Genomic DNA, 21336 nt, shown 5'->3' on the forward strand with positions numbered 1-21336 from the left:
GGATCAGAGACTTCAATACAACTATGGGCCGTTTTAAATAGTTGAAACTTACTAAGAGGGTAACGGAAATAACTTTTGTTTCGAGTTTAAGTCAGTGATTGAATGTGATTTCAGGAGATCCGTAGCAGTTCGTTGGGCACACAGCCCGAAGGACTGACACCCTATGGGGCTTAAAACTTTTTGATTGGCGGTTATGTATTATTTATAAATCTAGGAGTGGTAGACTACTAGCTGGAACGACAATCTGGTTCGTGCGTCGGGATCTCTTTGGAATGCGTTGCAAACACCAAAAAATTAATTAATTAATAACTTTTCGACAATGAAACGGGATGAAATTTTTTTTAATAGTTCAACTATACAATAAAAGTTTTAATTACTTACTATTTTTATAATTAATCAGTTTGCCTGAATACAAATTAAATACGAAATATTTTATGTTGATAGTCGATGACAGGCTGCAATTACTTTTCAATATGTAATTTTGAATTATTAATATTGATAAATTTTTTTTTTTTCGTTTAATCTGATGACTCCTAATGGGAAATGATTCGTCGTCTTATTTGGTAGGTCATTAATGTTAAAGACTCACAGATTGCATGTACCTTGGGGTTATTATTTTATTTTTAAAAACAATATCTAGATTTCCACAAAACATACATTTTAAATCCCATTGTTCAACTTTAATTATGTAATGAGGTTTGATTAATTAAAAGTAACGGATTTGCTGCGATTGTTTTGATGCGATTATTGCGTAACAAAATATATTGAAAAAATTATGGAAGTAGACTTGAAAATGTTATATATAGATATGTTACATATATTAATAATTATATACGTAGGTGTATTCATAATAATTATGATAGGAATAATATAGTTATTTTCATAAAAACTAAGCACTTTATATATGTATATATATATATTTATATATTTCTTCGCTTGTAATACTAGTAGTTGATCAAGAAAGCCTTGAGGTATCACATCATATTTACTGTTAGCTTTACTGCCCTTTATGTTATCATAAATCCTATTTAAATTTAAAAAAAAATGCTTTTATTTGCCCAAACCACTGAGACGCAACACACCAGAAGCCTCTAATTGCATTTTATATATTGGAATCGAATTTTAATAATAACAGAAGAGATTTTTTATGTACATATATTTTTTTTTAATAAGTAATTTACTACTCAGTTTTAGGTAGAGGAATGCCTAATCCATATTATTCATTTTAAGTACTTCTAAACTTTATTTTGTAAAATATATAAATATATAATTTAAACTGTAAGTTGACATATTTAAATATTTAAAATATATATCGCATACCATCGGATACAAACAGAATATAATATTTACTTCAGTTACGTTGAACGTTTACCAGTAATTTCATTAAATGTTTTAATTCAAAGCTAGTCAAAAATTAAAAAGAGTTTTTTAATATTTTTAGGAGATATCGAAACTGAAAATTTCAATTGACTGAAATTGATAGACGGTTTGAACTGAATAAAAACGTAACTATAAAAAAAAACGTTACTATATCCGTAACAAAGTTTATAAAATATTATAACTTACTAAAAGCACTTACTATTTAAAAGCATACGCGTATCAATGTTACTTTTACAACAAATATTTGTATGTGTGTGTGTGCCAGAAAGTAAAATTTAGTATAATATAAAATTACAGTCCATATTATTTTATTGCATATTAAATACATTTTTAACATTGAGAACCGTTGAATAATATAATAGTACCTTAAAGTAATCATCTAAATCTGCACTGGAACCCGATGGTATCCCATATATAGTCTTTAAAAAATGTTCATCGCTTTGTAAACGTCTCATAAATATATACGGTAAAATCAGGAAACAAATCCCGGAGTGCTTCCGGAATGCTATTTTTTCCTCATTGCCACAAAACAATCGAGCTTCTGATCCGAAAGATACTAGACCGATAGCCTAAAAAAATACTATATCTTAAATCTTTTTCTAGGTTCTACAAACGAGAATGACGCGATTCATGCTCAGTAACAGGTATTCTAGGCTAACCACCAGAAAAGGTTTTTACCCGGGATTTCTGGATGCTTAGAAGTCAACACTTTGCTGTCGGAGAGTTTAAAACATTCTAGGAAAAGCGAGAGCCAAAATTACAGTTTGTTGGACAGACTTAGAGAACGCGTTCGGGTCGATACAACATGAATTAATGCTATTTGTGCTAAGATGGTTCAACTTTCCATTCTTAGTAAATGATATGATCGCATTATGTTACTCAGAATTAAAGTTTTCTATAATAGCTAAAGAAGGCCCTTCAATGTAGGACTATTTCAAGAGATGTTGTTTATCCCCAATAATATTTAATGTTGTAATACATAGAATCCTTTTTAGCCTTCGCTGACGATCTCGCAATACTACTAATACGTAACCCTAAACACTGACAAGTACTACTGGACGAAGTGGATAAATTCTGTGAGTGGACGGATTGATTAAGGACAAAACCAAATTAATGTCACTGTCTGTGTCTCGGTAGGCGGAATACAAGATATACCTCATATGACCCGGAATTATCGTTAGGCGATCAAGGCGTTTCTACGGTTACGGAAAATCCTCCTTTTAAATTTCTCGGTCGTAAGATTGATAATATTGATCGTACTCCATCTCAACAAGCTGGGTAGCCAACAGATCAGTAACGTCAAACAAGCTTGGATCTACGATAATTACCTAACTTCACGTTTATATTGGCATTTCCTCGTCTATGATTTAATTAAAATCTTTTGTCAAAATTAGATGCAGGCGTAATAAAGATGTTGAAGTCGTGGCTCGGGCTCGCTCTATCGGCTGATTCATCAACTTCATTCAGGGATCGCAATAGTTTTGGGATGAGTCTAAAAAGGCCGTCGGAGCTCTAAGGGCATCTAAGCGTTTCCAAGAGATATATCCTGGGGAAAACGTCGTAACATCGCTCCCAAAAGACAAAGATGCCCCTGAGCTAGAGTCAAGACTTCAATTCACTTACATTTTTAAATTTCAACTCTCAACGGTTCGTAACGGTTGCGTCAATTGGTTATTAAACGGAATAACTTGTTTTTCATAACGTCTTATTCAAAATAATCCAATCAATTTTTTATTTAATATTCACCTGAATTTTTTTATTCTATTAGTTGCTACGTTGGAATTATAACCAAGATTCAATATAAAACAAAAGTAGGAAATTCATCTTCATCCTTAAAACTATATTTCAAATAAGTTTCATAGTTTTTGTGTGATAAAATAAAGCCCACACAAGAATGTAGATACAGATCAGATACATATAGAAGTAAACTTACATAAATATATATTCATACTATTTAATATCAGCGGCCATGTTTAAATCACCACGTTCAATATATTTCATAACGCGGTAGTGTTTAAAAAAAATAATAACAAATAGTTTATGCTCTTAGTTCATTTAAGTGATTCACGGATATCAGAAACAAGCCGAGTTTAAATCAAATCGATTTCTCCTAGATTGATGAACATTTGGAAAAACGCAATAAGCTTTTATATTTGAAAATATTGCTTTTTTATTTGACTTGTATTTTTACATTTCGACTTAGTTGTATCGAATGAAAAATGTTTGAATGTTTTTATGTTACCCAGAATATCATAACTGCCGAAGTTGAGACAATATTTATAATAGCAAAGAACATAACAGCAGCCTAACAAATAAATTTGATATATTGAATAAATTCCGAAATGATTTTAGAAATACAATAAATATTGATAAGTCATTCTTAATTTATTTCTGTTTATCACTTTATTTTAACAATATGAAATATGCAGGGATTGCTGTTATACATATTAAATATACAAAAATAATTAGCAAATAAGATTATGTTTTATTTATAGCAAATAAAACGTTTAAGTTATTATACAACAGTATAGAGATTATAAAATCTTAATCTTTTATTTTTAGAAAATGTTAGATACAAACCTTATTTCAGGGCATTACTAAGTAGTTTATTAAAAAACTGAATTTATAAGACCTTTTGAACAAAGAATTTTTTAATGTATGTATGTTGATAGCTCTGTGGGATTTCTAATGATAAATTGCATAATCAAATTGTACGAAACAAGTTGTCTGAGTATTTTTGAAACAGTACGGGAAAAGTATCTGCATGAAAATATTAACGTGATTTTTTGATAACAGTGATTTATATTATTTTGGTTGTCCAAAGTTAAATATAATATAACGTTAAAGTTAAGGTTATACAAGACTTAATTCATACGGTTCTTCGCATATTTAGCGATTTTTCTTTTAAATTCTATTTCTCATATATTCAACTACATTTTATATTTTCATCTTAAATTAATTGTACGTCTAGAAAATACATATGCGGTTTTTATGGTATGCATTATTTGCTAATGAATCTTAAAAAATAAAATGAGAATGTATTTCAAATATATATTTTTAAATAAAGTATAAAGTTGTAAAGAGCTTTTCTCAAACTTATATGACAACGAAAAATGCATGCATGAAATGTTGTAATATTTTAAAGCATATTAGTCATTCTGTTTATACCTCGATACGAAAGTAATGTTGTTAGTAAAATTTCGAGACCATATTAGAACCTTGACGTACAAATGAAGGTAACTAGTTCTTATTTGTTTTACGCGTTTATAATATTAAATTATGTTAAAAAAATGTGTTGTCCCTAAATATATGTATTATTTTTAAAAAGCATATTTGCATCGCTGGTCCTATGAGTTGATACAGCTTCACCTGTATTTATGAGAATATTGTACGTATATTTTAGACAAACGATAATAAATAAAATAATTAATAATTACAACATGCGGTTTATTCATCACACATCTACGATCAAGCTTCTAAGTGACCAGTTTTACGTTATATTAAGTTTATTTAAAGTGTAACTCGTATTGATCTAAAACCTTGTTAGATTGTTAATTGAATCCTGTTAAGTACAAAAAGAAAGTTGTATATAATTTCATTAAGATGCCAAACCCAAGTTGCCACGGCGCTGGGGCATGATGTAATATTTTTGATATGCAGTACATAAAAACTACGAAACAGCTTAAAACTTTGACGTCTTCTGCCGGGTTAATGTATAAAAATTGTTCTTAAAGAATTAAGAAACAAGATATTTCAGGTAATTTGTGAGATATTCATGAATAAAGATAGTATTTAATGTCGTTCTTTTCTAATAAGGTAAAGTATTTCGTAATTATATGTGACGCTCGTGCTTATTTTTAATCAGTAACAATAAGAATATGCTAAAATTCAGAATATTGTAAACATTTTGAATTTTATTCTTTTAAATTAAATATGAACCTTGAAAGGTATAACTATAAAAAGATTTGTATTTTCAGTCAAAATAGTTAGGTGGCTCCCTTTTTAGTAGGTATTAATGGTAATTAGTATAGAATAGACATTGTGTGGGTGCTAAGTGTTGAATGTGATTCTTTTATGTGCCTATGTGATGATATTTTTATAGTATATATATTTTTGTTATCTTATGATTGTAGTGAAATTTAAAAGTTAAATATGTGACTGAGGATTAAAACTCGTTAATTTAGGTTGTAAAATCAGTGTAGAGTATTAGTTAGACTATAAATGAGATCTGAAAAGCTTTTGATAATGAGATCCACATGGACAAGGACGTCTAGTTCTGATGACATTTAATATAAAAATATTTTTGGATTTCACGCCGTTTTGAATTATTTTTTTGATTTTTTTTTCGTTTCTTTGGCATTTGAATATTTATTAAAAGATCTCCTTATATCCATTTTCATCAATCTCATTAATTCCAAGTTTTTCTTTTGTATTATTGCTTTAGGAAATACAATAAGAGCTTCGATGATCATCAGTGAATCAAAGATAAATTTCTTGGATTTAGACATAATTACAATATTATGATTTGTTTTATTTTATTTTTAATTATAGATTTTAACGTTATAAGTTTTGTAAATCTAATATCAATTTATCTACTTCAAATTGCTTCAATAAAATATTATTTTTTTATGTGATAGGTGGCAAACGAGCAGACGGCCTTCTCGGAGGGCATAGTCACCGTCGCCCATGGTCATCCGCAACATCTCTGTTGCGGATGCGTTGCCAACCTTGGTTGTTTGGGAAGAGGGAGAGATGGAAATAAGGAAATGATAGGAAAGGGTGGGAACAGTGAAAGGGCAGCCGGCTTTCTCACTCATCGGCCGCAACGCAGCCATTAAAGACTACTTCCCGCCGATCATCTGTGAGAGGGTGGTACTACCCCGGTCGAGCCAGCCCATGGGCGATCTGTAGTTAGTTGACCACAGTTAGGCTCTATCACTTATAAAAATTCTAAAACATTCTTATATTCTAAAACATTTTACTTGTTATAAAAATACTATATATATTTAAATGAAACTAGTATTATTCGGATTTACTACGCGGATTTTATTATTTCAAAACTACATAATCCCGACGTTTCGGTTGCTGCAAAGAAACCGAAACGTCGGGATTATGTAGTTTTGAAATAATAAAATCCGCGTAGTAAATCCGAATAACACTAGTTTCATTTAAATGAATACTCGCGAAAATCTTAGATCTCATTACTATATATATTAATCATCATGTTAGTATTAAGGGGTTCTATTATGAAAGACATGTCTTTCATAAGTTTTTTCAATAAAACATCTGTATGACAGAAATTCTTTATTCATGAGAAAAATACTACAATGACTACATATGACACTGAGTTACAATAGGTCATAATAATAATAAGTGATTAAATATTAAAGCCCTTATATTACAGGCACAGACATACAATTTTAAGATACAAAAAATCTGATAACTTAAAATATAAAAATGTACTGTCTGTTACAATTAAGCGTTCTTAAAAATGAATATATAAATAGCCTCATATATTTTAACTGATACTAAACTTGATATACATATGAATAAGAAAATCTGTGAAATGTTTCTATGGGTATTTTGATGTAAATATAATTTTGTTAAAGAATACGTTGTTGTAAAAAATATAACAGACTTTTAAATAAAATTCTGTCGTACAAATTAATTTATAATTGATAACGAATCCTTGGTAAGTACGTTTATAAAGCTCAAAAATATTTTTGACAAGCAATAATACACATATTTGACAGTTCAAGGTAAACCGAAATACCTTCAAATTTCTAGTTACAGACAGACGTCTACAGATAAATTTCTAAGAATAGACCAATCTTTTATTTACATTTGAAATACTCTAAGATGATTCTTGTATATGGGTTTGTCATTATTATATTTTCAGATAAAACTGTGGTTCACATTCTTACTAATCTACTTTTACACTTTTACTTAAGCGATATAAAATAGAAAGATACTAATATATTTAACCTTTGATATTGAGCAGTAAAGAAAAAAGAGACTGGATTAGGTAAGCCTTTAATAAATTGTCTAAAAATAGTTCATATTATTTAATTTTAATGTGAAATAAATCTTACTTTATTACCACGAGTCCTAACATTTTTAAAGGAAATTTTATTGAACGTATAAAAATAAATTAAATTTCATTATGATTATTTTGAAAAAGATTTATTATAAATAAAAACCCCTGTATAAATTTCGAGTGAAGCTCTTTTTTAATTTCCATGTCATTTCCATGTCATTCAGATCTATTATAGATTTAGTTTGTATGTAAATATCAATAAATAATAAAGTGGACGTGATATAACAAAAACATAATTTTAGTTTAAAAAAATGCTTACATGTCCATAAGGCTCGTTGATTAAAAAAATCAGTCTTTCAAAATTAAATCTATGTCCTAATATTGCCTAAATAAAGAATGGATTTCCCGGGTGCAAGCCTTTTATACGGAATATAATATTAAATTAAACTAACCTTGGGTAAAGTTACTCCACACTACAAAAAATTGTAGAACTTAAATTTTTATTTATTAAATTTTTTTGAAATTCGAGATATATGTTTTAGTTATAATTTTAATCGTTATAATACAGAAGGTTAGATTTATCGCTTCGATGTTACCGACAAAAATCGCAAATAGATGCTCACAAAGAAAGGAAAAATCGCTTCACAAACAAAATAAAAAAAATAATAATTGATATTTGATTATACACTGTTTAAAATCTATTATAAATATTATAAAAATGCTATATGTAAATAATATAAAACGCCTCTAAAGTATATTACCAAATTGTGTAACAATGAATTTAAATATATTTCATAAAAATAAAAATAGTCCTATATTAAAAGTAAGAGACACTGTATTCAAAGATACATAAAAAACATTAACTTATTTACTAAAAAAAAAGAGAACCTAAGTACAAACTTTTGATTTATTGTCTCAATAATATGGCAAAAACCACGACTTTTTCTGAACATATTGAAGCTAATATCATATATTGCGCCATCAGATTTTTATACAAATTATCATATTTACAAAAATTATTTTATTTTGTTTTGCTATTCAGACCACACGCAAAAATAAAATAAAAATGTTCGAGTCAGCAGAGCCTGTGCAATGGAAATTATTTAATTAAAATTCTTTGTTTACTGTAACCCAGGAAGCGTTATCATTCACTGATTTTAAGTAGTACCTTGGTTATCTCCATAATTAGCAAATGTAACCATCAATACTTCCATCTTCTTTCTCAGAGTTATCACTGTACTGAGTTTCGCCGATAGTTTTATTGCAATTTCTTATCCGGATACCACGAGATCTTTCAACATCTCGTATTATCGAGAATAATTTTTTATTCTTCTGAAAAATTAACTAACTTATTTTAAAATATTTTCATATGATAATGCTATTTAGCTGTTTATATTAATTAGCTACGACGAACACACACGGACGTAAAGCCGCTTTATAGATTGTATTTTTAGTTACAATTATCGCAAAAAACATACAAGTAAAAAATAAATACAAAAAATATTAATAAACAATACATACATTATATTGAGTTAACTTAAAAAATCTGAAATATAAAATTAAAACCAATTTCTCCTTTATAATAACAAAAAACAGTCAAAGTAACGATATCAAACTGAAAATGGGATATGTTGAACGCTTAAATCAAGTAAATTTCTTTATTCGCAAAGCACATTTATTAATAATCTGCTCCTGAAATATTTATAAGCATTTCGCAAGATATGAATAACATTGCATTGCAAGGACTCGAGAAGAACATGTTAAGGCAATTGCGAGAGATTTTTATTAATTTAAAAAAAATGGTAAAATGGTTAAAACTGAGCAAAATTTTAGTAATAGATGAAAAGGCGTGAAGTGTTAAAGAATAAAATGATACTATTAGCGTATCCAAAACACGCTACATACATCTAATCTATTAAATTATATTCGGTGCTTGTTTTAATAAAATGCTAGTATGTTTATATAGCGATGTTTTAAAACCGTATAGATAACAAAATCTAGGTACACGTGTGTTCGTCTTTCTCGTTATTGGAGCTGAAGTGGTATTTATTAGCGTCAAGTGCAAAAAGCATTTCTTCTATTTTTGTTTATATTTAAGACCTAATTTACAACCTAAAATGTGTTAATATTCTATAATCTACTAAGGTTTGGTCAATGTCCCTTCCATTTTAAAGCATTCACAAGCTTTGTGGAAAATCCTTTACCTTTTTGGGTACATGAACTATAAGAACTACATGGTAAAGATATTGATTAGATGAAATCGTGTTAACATATAATAGTATAATGCATTTTCTGTTATGAACATATTTATAGGTATTATGAGACTTATTTCAATTCATGCTAAAATAACAATTAACAATATCTAATGCAACCCAAAAATGTTTTTTTGACAAAAAACTTACCCAAAATTTGCTAAAAGACGTCGCTTGTTCTAAAAGACGATTATCAGTAACTGTTGAAAAATAGAGACCAGTAGAATTTGCCTTTAGTTTTTAAGAGTTCACTTGTTTAGTTTTATATTCTACGCGCTATACCTTAGTGTTTTTTTATATTATTAATAAATATCATCAGAAATGTTCCAGACATTTCGGACTTTTATGTCATTGTTAAATTGGATCAGAAACGTAAGTTTGGTATTTAAAAATCGTTCTAAATTTGAAATAAAGATTCCAAAATATATTGCCGGGGTTATTATAACCTGAGAATAATATTACTCACTTTTATTTAAGCGTGAAATAAGTTTCTCAATTTCATATTCCGCACTAGTTTGGGATCTTTTAAGTTTTTTTGTTTGATACTTTTTTGGTTGACGTGGTGTTTTGAATGTTTCAGACAAACTAGAATCATCCAAGTTTGTATCGTCATCGAAATCCTCAAAGTGTCGTTTAATTCCCGATGTGCTTGGCGTTGGTTCGCCGAAACAATTAAAAGCTTGGTTGTCGCCATTAGGACCGACAGGTGGAAAAAGATTTTCAAATGGGCTTTTGACAAATTGGATTGGTTTAGGGCTCCCCTCTTTTTTTTCGAGTTCAAAGAAATCTTCAAGAATTTTTTGAGTAGCTTCATAGTCAAGATCAAAATCAGGAGAGATGACGGGTGATAGTTCTGGAGTCATTCTCAACGGTTCTGGGTCAGTTTTGGTAGTCATTCTTATTACAGTTTCTGGAATAGGCATAAAACTTGACTCTGGTGTTGGAATTGGGGCTGAAACCACTCGTGTTGGGATGTTGTGTGATTTGTAACCATGTGGTGCACCGGGGTAAGCTATATATTCCATTGGGAGAGTCTTCTCTATTTCACTTACATTTGGAAATTGTAAATTATTATTTTCTTGAACACTCGGATGATTTCTGGATGCAAATGCATTTGAAGGATTCGGACGATATAAAACTAAACTATTACATTTTGTTGAAACTGGGACAAAAGCTGATGTATGAGTTTCTTCTCTAAGTGGCTCTTTTAGTTCAAGAGATTCCAGGTGTTCCAATGTGTCCATAAGTTTCATTGGTTCTTTCGGTTCTAACGGTTCGTTTGATTGATGGTGATTAAACATTGGGGACTGTTTTTTGGATGATTCAGAGTCTCGAAGATTTTTAATAAGGCTGTAACTTCTCTCAATTGCCTTTTGAATTTTTTCTTTCCTTGGGGGTATGATAGCTAATTCTGGAGGAGATATTTCACCATTATATGTTGACTGTTGAAAAATATCACCTGATTTAAACGACGGTAAATTTGTCACCAGATGCAATATAACTTTTTCAAGTTGTCTAGGATCTTCTACAGGTAGATTTTTTTTATCATTAACCTGCAAAACAATATCAACGTTTAGTAATAACAATGTCAAATATTAATCAATTTCATCGTATCTCAATGATATCAAAATTAAGATATTTTTTTTATAAGCATTTATTATTTAAACATGCTTTAATACGAGTGGTTGTTTGTTTTATGTTTTTTATTAATTTGATAAGGAAGTATTTGGAATAGTAATTAGAAGGATTTTTTTATACAAATGAGTTTATCAGTACTATAACTCCGTCAAATTTGCACAATTGAATTAAAACTTTTTTTAATGAGATAATACATGAGATATCTATATATTATCATACACTTGAGTCCAAACTTTTATAAAAAAAAAAGGTAAATGAGGAAAATTGTAAATGTAGTTATCACTTACAGATAATTGGGTTTTTAAATATTAGTTTTTTTATAAATAAAAATATCATATAAAAGTCTTTAAAAAAACTATTAACTTTTTATTTATTTTTCATTATTGTTGAAATATTATATCAAATTACTATATTTAAGCCCAGTACCGAAAAGACATTGATAGTTCCTGAATTTGTATTTGTAGTTCACAATGGATACAAAGATTCGATTTTTAAAATAATGTTATTTTAAACTCCATGTAAAATGTTAAATTAAGTCATATCATTTCACACAAATAAAAAATCTACCTCCTACAAAATATTTATGAATTGATATGATAACAATAATATTTTAAAATTAAGGGTTTTAATGAGTTTGACAACAGAGCATTTTTTTTTTGTAAAGATCATTTTCATGTGAGTGTTTTACAATATTATAGAAATTATTAATTGGCCATGAAATAATGCAAACTGTGTACCTCTATTACTACTACAGAATAGTCTTTGATCAATTTCGTATTTCTTCTTTTATTTTGCATTGCGTTAGGTTATAGTGTAGACATCATTTTATTAGAATTTTAAACCTAGAATATTAGAATATGAAATAGAATTTATCAAAGTATGTGAAGTCATTTGATAAAGTGTGTATAGTTTACAAAAGAAAATATTAAGAAATATTTTTATAATATTGTGATATATTTATATTATAATAAAAAGGGCGGTACAACTAACATTAAAATTTATGTGACACCTGACGACTATATTTATCAAGCTAATAGTATTAAAGCTATCTAAATAAATTGTTTATAATTATAACCATAAATGATTTACATTCATCATTATTTTTACAAATTTTCATAAATTTTTCGGTATTTCTTATTTCAAATAGACTAAAATTACGAATTTTTGAAAGTCCTCGGTAAGTATATGTAAGTAAATTATAAGTCCTTTATATAAACATGTGGTCCATGTAGAAACTGAAAAATACCTTAGCATTATTTTATCTCAAAGAAGAAGACCAGGCGTGACGTGTTTAGGATAATGTATTTTTATTATTGTTTTAATAGTTTTTATCGATTGTCAAGAATATTTGTAAATTAAGGATGTGTTTTGTATTTCCTTAGAAACAAATTTACACACGAATATCATCATTCACAATATACTTACTTTAAATAAAAAGATTATATTTTGTGTGAACATATTAATTAATATATTTTATTTATAAATTAATATATTTTATAACATTTACGTGGAAACCCCATACAAAACGATATTACTCAATTTTTTATTTTTATTTTTATAAAGGTGTTTCCGATGAAATTTGTTTTTCTAGGAAAATACAAGCACAAAAAATGGTTTCATAAAGTCACCTTGATATCAGCAGTCATCTATTTATTTTTGTTTATTTTGATAAAAAAAGGCTCCATATTGCGTCAACGATTTACAAGAATACAATTTTAATATTGTATATTCGCATGTGAACAAAATGTATCTATGAGAAAAAAAAATCGTAATATAATTATTCCTATATAGTTTTTGTAAATGTATGTAGGATTGACGTAGAATAAAAATACGAATACACTTCAGCTTTTGGATTCTGTTGGTTTTACAAAATGGCTAGTGTCCTTTAGAAGACTTTAGGCCTGAGTGTCATTTTGGCACTACAAAAGCAGAAAACTAAACCTCCGTAGAATCATATTGCTGTTCATTATTCCTATCGACTATCCGTCAAGACTTCAAATCTTAGCAACTTGCAAAGGTATCGAGGTAGCATACAATCATATAATGGATGATACACTGAAGTCTGTATACCTTTGAGCATGATAAACTCAAATATCTAAGTTAACTTTTAAAAAAAGATATATATATATTTCCGTTACTGCTATAAAAATAATTTAAATTGCAACACTGAAGAAAACCAATATTTATAAAGAATTTTCATAGACCTATAACTAAGACCTTTTGAAATTAAGCCGTCTTAAACTATTGGTACCAAAAAGAATTAAAGCCTGAAGAATAAATATTTATATGCAACTCCAGATCTCATTAAAACCTTGATAGACAAGTATGTCTTTGGGTCCAATTTCAGTTTTAAAGCAAAATTAAATGTTGAAAAATAATAATTATATCTTTGATGGTTTTAATAATGTATTTTTCTAAGCTTTAAATAAACATTTTTAAAAAAATTAATCAAAGATATATAAAGAACAGCTGATAAAATTTATTTCAATATTTAGAAAATTCATTATTAGCGGTTTAAACCTTCTCATTTCAAGTATAGCATACAAATATTTGGCATAATAAAAATAAGCATTTAAGGAATGTAAAAATAATGAGATCTAAGACTTTCGCGAGTTTTGTTCATTTAAATGAAACTAATATTTTTCGGATATAATAAAGCACGCGTAGTATTTTTGTAAAAAACTACATACTCCTGACGTCTTGGTTACTTTTCAGCAACCGTGAAGAATTGGCTCACTTTGAGTTCTTGCGTTAACCACTTGAAGCCACCCACAATTGACCGACAACCAGCGATACTACTATTTGTGAATGGAGTTTCTGACTGAATAGGCAACATCTTTAAGAAGGTTTAGATCAAGACTATATACAAACCACACAAGAAAGTGAGCGATTTCTTGAGACCGATCAAGAGTACCATTCCTTTGCGATAAGCGGGTGTATACAAACTTGATTGTGACTGTGGCTTGCCATACATTGGACAGACAAAGAGGAGCATCGGTACAAGGATTAAAGAATACATCTCAGACATCAAAAATAGACGCGCGTCGAAGTTAGCAGTGTGTGAACACACAATGGACAAACCAGGCCATTACATTCGGTTTGATAAACCACAAATCCTCGCTCGTGAAGACAAGTATATACCGAGGTTAATCCGCGAGGCTAATGAAATTAAAAAACATCCCAATTTCAATAGAGAAGATGGCTGTAATTTATCACACACCTGGGAAACCCTTTATAAAAACAAAATCCCATGTCCGTGACCACATCGTAAGCGCATTATGCCAGCATCCAGAGCGGTACACCAGAAAATTAAGAAATCGATGGCGGTAGATGATAAATAACAGGACCAACTGACAGACATTCACATCTCGTCTGCCCGTGATCACGGTTGCTGAAAAGTAACCGAAACATCGAGAGTATGTAGTTTTTTACAAAAATAAAGCACGCGTTCTATATCCGAAAAATATTAGTTTCATTTAAATGAATATATAAATAAGTAGATTCTTAATGGATTTTGTGGTAAAAGTGACGACCACGCATGGTTAAAGAATTAATTCCCTTTTTCCTTACATTTAGTCACTAAAACATCTTTACCTTTCTCCATATTTTTTTTAAATTTCATTAAAACATTTAAACATTTGCATTCTCATAATAAAACATTATAATTTTGATGAACAGTGATTTTGATCCATATTTCTAAGTATATAGTTTAATTTTAATTAGCGCAGTACATTGGTTTCATTTCATTGCATCAAATGGAATCATCGTTTTGTTGTGTATCTTTTCAAACTTTTTGATAGTTTTGCTCATATAATTTTCCTTTTTTTATACCCCAAAATATTTCAGATCTCGGAGTCTATTATAGTTTTCAAACGCGTCCAATCCTCAATGGATTGAAAATAAAATCAAATAAAATCCCTGTAATTATGGGTTGGTGTTCTTCTCGGTATAGAATTCTTGTTCAAAAAGTTTGACAGTGGCGCATCTTCAATAACTTCAACACTCCTCAAGAAGATTTCTTCTCTAATCACTTTCTCCTTTTTTAAATCACTCCCGATAAATTGGGAACCGCAATGCGATAAATTATTATACCAGCAATAACGTTTACACTAAATCGTTCCAGCTCAGCGTCTTTACAAATAACTTTTAATTTTCACCTCGACGACTTTACAAATGAACGTTATGGGCATAAGACAAACTTGTTTGAATCAAAAAAGGTTTATAAGCCCATAATTATATGTGGTTATACATTGTATAAGTCAAATACATGTGTATTATTAAGCGTATATTAGAATAAAGAGCCGATTACTTATTTTATGATACATATTTTAGTTTTTTTAGTTCGCCTAAATGGAAGAATATTTCCCGTTATCTTCTCAATATGCATGGGTTGACTATGTTGTTGTTTGTAAACTCTAGCAAAATTCAAAAAAACTGAAAGTGCTGATGATTCGATGCTTGAAACATCACAGTTTAGTTTTAGATAAGTCATAACGACTAAAAGAAAATTTACTTATTTCAGGCAAAACAAAATTAAGAGATGAATGAGTAATATTGTAATTGTTTTAACATAATCATTGATACCAGTAAAATATCACTGAGTTAGAGACTGGTTCGAAAAGTTCTACACTTTGAAAAGTGTTTTGGTGAATGACGATTTGTGGACTTCTAAAAATATATTGTATATGAATCAATCATTAGTCATCATCATCATCATCATCATCATCATCAGCCTATCGGAAGCCTACTGCTGAGCATAAGCCTCTTCTCGCATGGAGAAGGTTTGAGCATTAATCGCCACGCTTGCTCAAGACGGGTTGGCGATTTCAAACTTATAATTTGAAATTATAAGTCCAGGTTTCCTCACGATGTTTTCCTTCACCGTCCCGTCAATGGCGTCTAAATACTGGTAGAAAGTATACATGACTATGAAAAATCACATTGGTACTTGCCAGGTTTCGAACCCGCACCCTCACGCATGAGAGGCGGTCCTTTAACCTCCAGGCCACCACGACTTCTCCAATCATTAGTATGATGTTATATTTCGGACTGAATATTTAAGGGACATATATATATATATTTTTTGCTTAATATTATAAGTTTTAATCCTCTTTGACAAAGCATATTTAATAAATAATAAAGCCTGAAATTTTTCTTTAATTTTTAAGTTAACCATGAAATTACCCGAATTATTCTCATATATTATAAATATATGTATATACTAGTATTTTTGTAACAGTCACACAAAAATATATAAAAGCAGACTTGTTTGAATCAAGTTAATCCATAAAGATGGTTGTAAGTTTATTTTCAAATCAAGAGATTTTTATGAAAACTAGTTTTAGAACTTATAGGCTTTGAATGTTACTGGTTCAATGGTTCTTTACAACAATCTTTGTTTTAAATTTTATCAGTTTCAAAATGGTTTTTAATATATATATATATATATGTATATATATATATACAAAGAACTTGTACTTTTTATTTTTTAATACTTCAAAACCGTAGTATTTAAAACCCGCCGTAAGCATAAAAACAACGTGACTAAATAAGTACGTATTTTATTTTAAATTATAAGTCTAAAATGATCTGTCATAGACCAAAATAAATGAATTCGACATTTAAGAGTTTCAAACAAAAAAAATATATTTCAAAACAACATTTTTATTGGATTCTAGAAAGTAATAAAATATCTAACATACCTAAATTATTTTCCTGATTTAGTTAATTTAAAGCGAATGAATTGTAATATATTTAATGTGTAAAACATCTTTTAACTAATTATTATTTATAAGCTCTTCGAAAATTAGTATTGGCATAAGTAAACTCGAAATAAATAACAATAAATTCAATTTCAACGAAGAAAAAGTAATAATCGTGATAATACGCACCTCAATAACAAATGTAAGTTGTCAATTAATCACTGTTTGTTTCATCTATCTGCATTATTACAAAAGTTTCACACTTTTTATTATAATAGTTCAATAACGCACTTTCTTCAATGATAAATTGATAGTTTTAGCGCGGTTTGTAGAGACTACAATGCGGAGCGACGTTCGCGTTCGTTGCCGGAACGTAACTGGCTGCATTGATAGCGCTGCAAATGCACTTTTGGATATGTTAGACGCACCTATGACTGAGTTGACGTAGGTAGTTCTCTCTACGTCAAATTATTAACTACGAGAGAAATATATGTATATTCTATTCAGAATTTATTCTTTTATAAGTATAAATATATACATAATACTGCTAATTAGTGAATTGTATTATAAAAAGAAAATAGCGAAGGTATTTTAAAATAATTTTATTATTTTTTAATTAGCATCCGACTTAAGGAGAGGGTTTTAAAATGTTGACCTAGATGTCTGTGTATGTATATCTGTCTTTGCCATCGTATTTCTTAAACGGATCAATCGAATCCGATGTGATTTTTAAATTTGGAAACCAGTTTCATGCGATGGTTTTAGATATGTTGTTAATATTGGTTCAGCAGTTTAATAATATCACCTCTTTTTAAATTATACACGGCATTTTGGGCCATTAATTACTCGATTAAGTGTCTCACGCGCGCCTCAAATTTACATGACAATTAATGTGACCTTATAACTCGTATGATTAAATTTTAGTTTCACATAATATTTCCGATATTATTAATAAATATAATAGAACTTAAATTATTAATAGGTTTCTAGAAAACCCTGTTATTTTATATTTTTCCTTAATAAGGATTAAAGTGAGATCTTCAAATTTTAATTAAAATTAAAAAAATAATGTATGACTTACAAATTAAACAAAAATATAAATTGCAAAGGAAAAATAATACACATGATACAATTCCTAATGATCGATGACATTTCTAAACAAACTCGTGTTTATTCCGTTAAGCTTTTTTGGTGAAATTATACTTAAGTGCCTTTTTAAAAAATGTGGTTATATTTTCAAATAAGGTTTGTAGTGGAAATACAAATTATGCTCTAGGTAAATCCTTAACTTAAGCTCTCTTTTTTATTTTTTTAACCTTATTTTATTTCCTTTTATAGTGCTTGCATCTATTTTAACTTGTTATTTTAAAAAGTTTTACTTTTTTAGGAATATATTCTTTTCCTGCATTTCTACAATGATTTTTAATATATATACGTAAATATAGTAAGAAAAAGTTAATACTCAAATGAAGTTATGATCAAATAAATTTATTAGCTTGAAAATTGTAAGACCTATATTTGGTTATTTTTCTACAAATACCTATCAACTAAGTCAAAAACTTTAAAACATTATAATTTATACACATTTCAGCTCTATTTTATATAACTGTTCTGAAATTCAATTATTCAGTAGTATAGCTTAAACAGAAGTTTAATGGCCAGGTTATTTATTTATTGCACTCAATTTAAAATTGCTATAAGCACCACGAAAATTCAATTTATTTACTTATTAAAGGTATGCTTTAGCTTGTGTTCTGATATTTGTCTGGTATAAACGGTCCCTTCATGGACTTCATTTTCGATTAAAGCAATCTTGTACTATAATGAATCCCAATATACATAATTATATTCGTACATGACTGCTAAAGATAATTGAATTTCCAAATCGATACCTAACACATTATATTTATATTATAAATTACGTACATGCAGCAAATTATTACTGTATTGTCTTTAATCTATTGTCAAGTTAATGTGTCGCCCGTTGTCGAAATAATTGATTCTCTGCAAGATATTTATGTATATATTTACATGTTCACCTACTTATTAAATAATTAAAAAAATATATAAAATTATCTTTTATTTCTAGTTTTATAATATAAAAGATATATTAAATTCCACATATATATTATTGTATATAGGTTTTTAAAAAAATATGTCAAATTTTTGCTTTGACATTGCTTTTAATCTTTGTGAATACCTATCACTACAATATTACCTGGATGAAGCTTTTTTACATTTTATTTTTAATATTTTACATTGCGTTTTATTGAGCAAGAAAAATCAATTGGGTATACGGTCTGCTCTAAAATATTTTTACTTTTATATATTTTGATTACAATTTTTTGTTCTTTAGATTATTTTAGTTAGTCTGTAGTTTTTATTCCAATTGAGAAATGTTCATGACTAAAGAATAATAAAACTTAGGGGCTGAAAACTGATTAAACTAAATATATTGAAGATAGTAGTTTTTATTTTGTTATTTTCAAAATAATGATAAACATAGTCTTAGTCTAATTATCTAAGTATCTCGGTTTTTGTCGGAGATAATATTATTGGATACTTATCTCTCTTTGACTTAGTTATCTATATAATTAGATTGTTAATAGATCGATAATTAGAAACTTACTTTAATGCAATGAACAGTGAACTTTGTTTAGGATTATCTGATTGAGAAGAAAAGAAGGGGAAAAATAATTCAAGACATTAAAATGCATCCGAATCAACGTCTTACTTACAAATGTTATATGAATTCAAAAATATTCTCACCTCGGAGTCTTCAAGGTCTTTAACAGCTTCGTTGTTATTGATCATTAGAGTGAACTTCTTCTTCATCAATTTTATAAGTTTCTTGCCTTCGTGCTCCGCGACAACAGTGTTCGTGCATACGAAGCTGGTTACTTCTTTGGAGTTTTGGTCTACATCTAGATGGCCAAGGGTTCTCATATATATGAACTGACCATTTTTTGTCATCAATCGATAGCATGATTCACCGACCAAGCGATGTTTGTCGTACACTGATAAATAATAAATAAAATGTCCATAAATAAATAACTGGGTGTCATAATATGAGAAAATAACTTATATAATAAAATTTGTATTTATTTTTTTTATGTTATGTGTTAGTTATTAAAGAATTCCAGTGATTAAAGAACTGAACCATAAATAGTTATTTAATTTTAGACAGGTGAGTTTTACCAATTCTTTTACACATGTCTTTTGCCATAAGAGATTTTAAATATTTAATTCGCTTACTGGTGTATTTAAATGTCATTATATATATATATATATATATATATATATATATATGGTCTGTAAGAATGTCCATGAACTATTTGCTCATAAGAACCCTAGTTATCCTTTGAAAAGGCTTTGTAGGATACATAGAGACTAATAAAGTTTCAGGTAACGTTTAAGAATTGATCAAGCCTAAATATTAGAGAAGGTTTATGTGTGTATTTGTGACTTTTGATCCAAAACGTATATGAATATTTAAGAAGCTACCAAGTATATTTCTAATTTTATTTAAAATATAAGACCTAATGTTTAAGTATCAAATTGATTGTTTAGAATTTAAGTAGTAAACTTTAAACAAAACAATAACTCCCTCTATTACCGCCACAAATATATTAAACGTATTGTATTGTACGTCAATACTTATTTGTTTAATACTTTCAATAGTAAGGTCTTAGTAACTACTAACTATGGACTAAGTCGTTGAAGTTATGTTTCTTGGTTTTGCACTTCTGCATTCTAATACGTCTTAACAATTTAGTTAACAGTTTCATGTTGCTTTCAAGATGTTAGAATTTTCTACTTACGCAATGTATTTTTTGTAAGGTTTACATGTATCTTTGTTGTGATTTATGTACCGTGGTTATTTTATTTAGTAGTGTCTTAAAGCCCGTTTATTTAATTGTAATATTTTAAAGATTATGATCGTGATTTTATGTTCTTAATAATGCCATGGTTTTAACCGTAATAAGTTACAATTTCTATAACAAAAATAAGTTTTATCGGGGTAGAATTAGTATTAGAAATTTTAAGTTGGCTCACATCGAGAACATCAAAAATTTGTCATGTTGTTCATTAAATAAATGCTTTTTTAATTGATTTGAAATTTCAATTAGATTTTTGATTGCAGTTTAACTTAGCAACTAGTTAGGTTAACATAGTTGAGTTAACTGTTTGGTTGCGAGAAAAGAAAAGAGCTCAAACCTTACAGCCATACTGTAATAGAGCCATGTGTAGAATTCGAAGAAAGAAAGTCACAGAAAAGATGACTGAGTTACAATAATACAAGAGAGAAAAGAAATATATAGAAAGT

At 28.5% G+C, this 21336-nt stretch overlaps 1 protein-coding gene across 3 annotated transcripts in view; it reads right to left on the reverse strand.

Annotated features, from left to right (window-relative positions):
* Positions 1–6671: 6671 nt before the first annotated feature.
* The window catches only part of LOC116777566 (hypoxia-inducible factor 1-alpha-like), a 41591-nt gene continuing 26926 nt past the window's right edge, over positions 6672–21336 (reverse strand). The window contains exons 7-11 of one of the 3 annotated variants that reach the window (XM_061526007.1): positions 19779–20026; positions 10136–11222; positions 9820–9869; positions 8939–8963; positions 8641–8749 (exon numbers count right to left, since the gene is read on the reverse strand). In XM_061526007.1, coding sequence (XP_061381991.1) covers positions 8955–8963; positions 9820–9869; positions 10136–11222; positions 19779–20026 — 1394 coding nt within the window. In that variant the 3' untranslated portion in view covers positions 8641–8749; positions 8939–8954. Of the gene's footprint in view, positions 8750–8938; positions 8964–9819; positions 9870–10135; positions 11223–19778; positions 20027–21336 lie in introns of all 3 variants that reach the window. The other 2 variants (XM_061526006.1, XM_032671186.2) reach the window with 2 other exon arrangements.

The sequence above is a fragment of the Danaus plexippus genome, chromosome Z, assembly GCF_018135715.1.
Source record: "Danaus plexippus chromosome Z, MEX_DaPlex, whole genome shotgun sequence".
NCBI lineage: Eukaryota > Metazoa > Arthropoda > Insecta > Lepidoptera > Nymphalidae > Danaus > Danaus plexippus.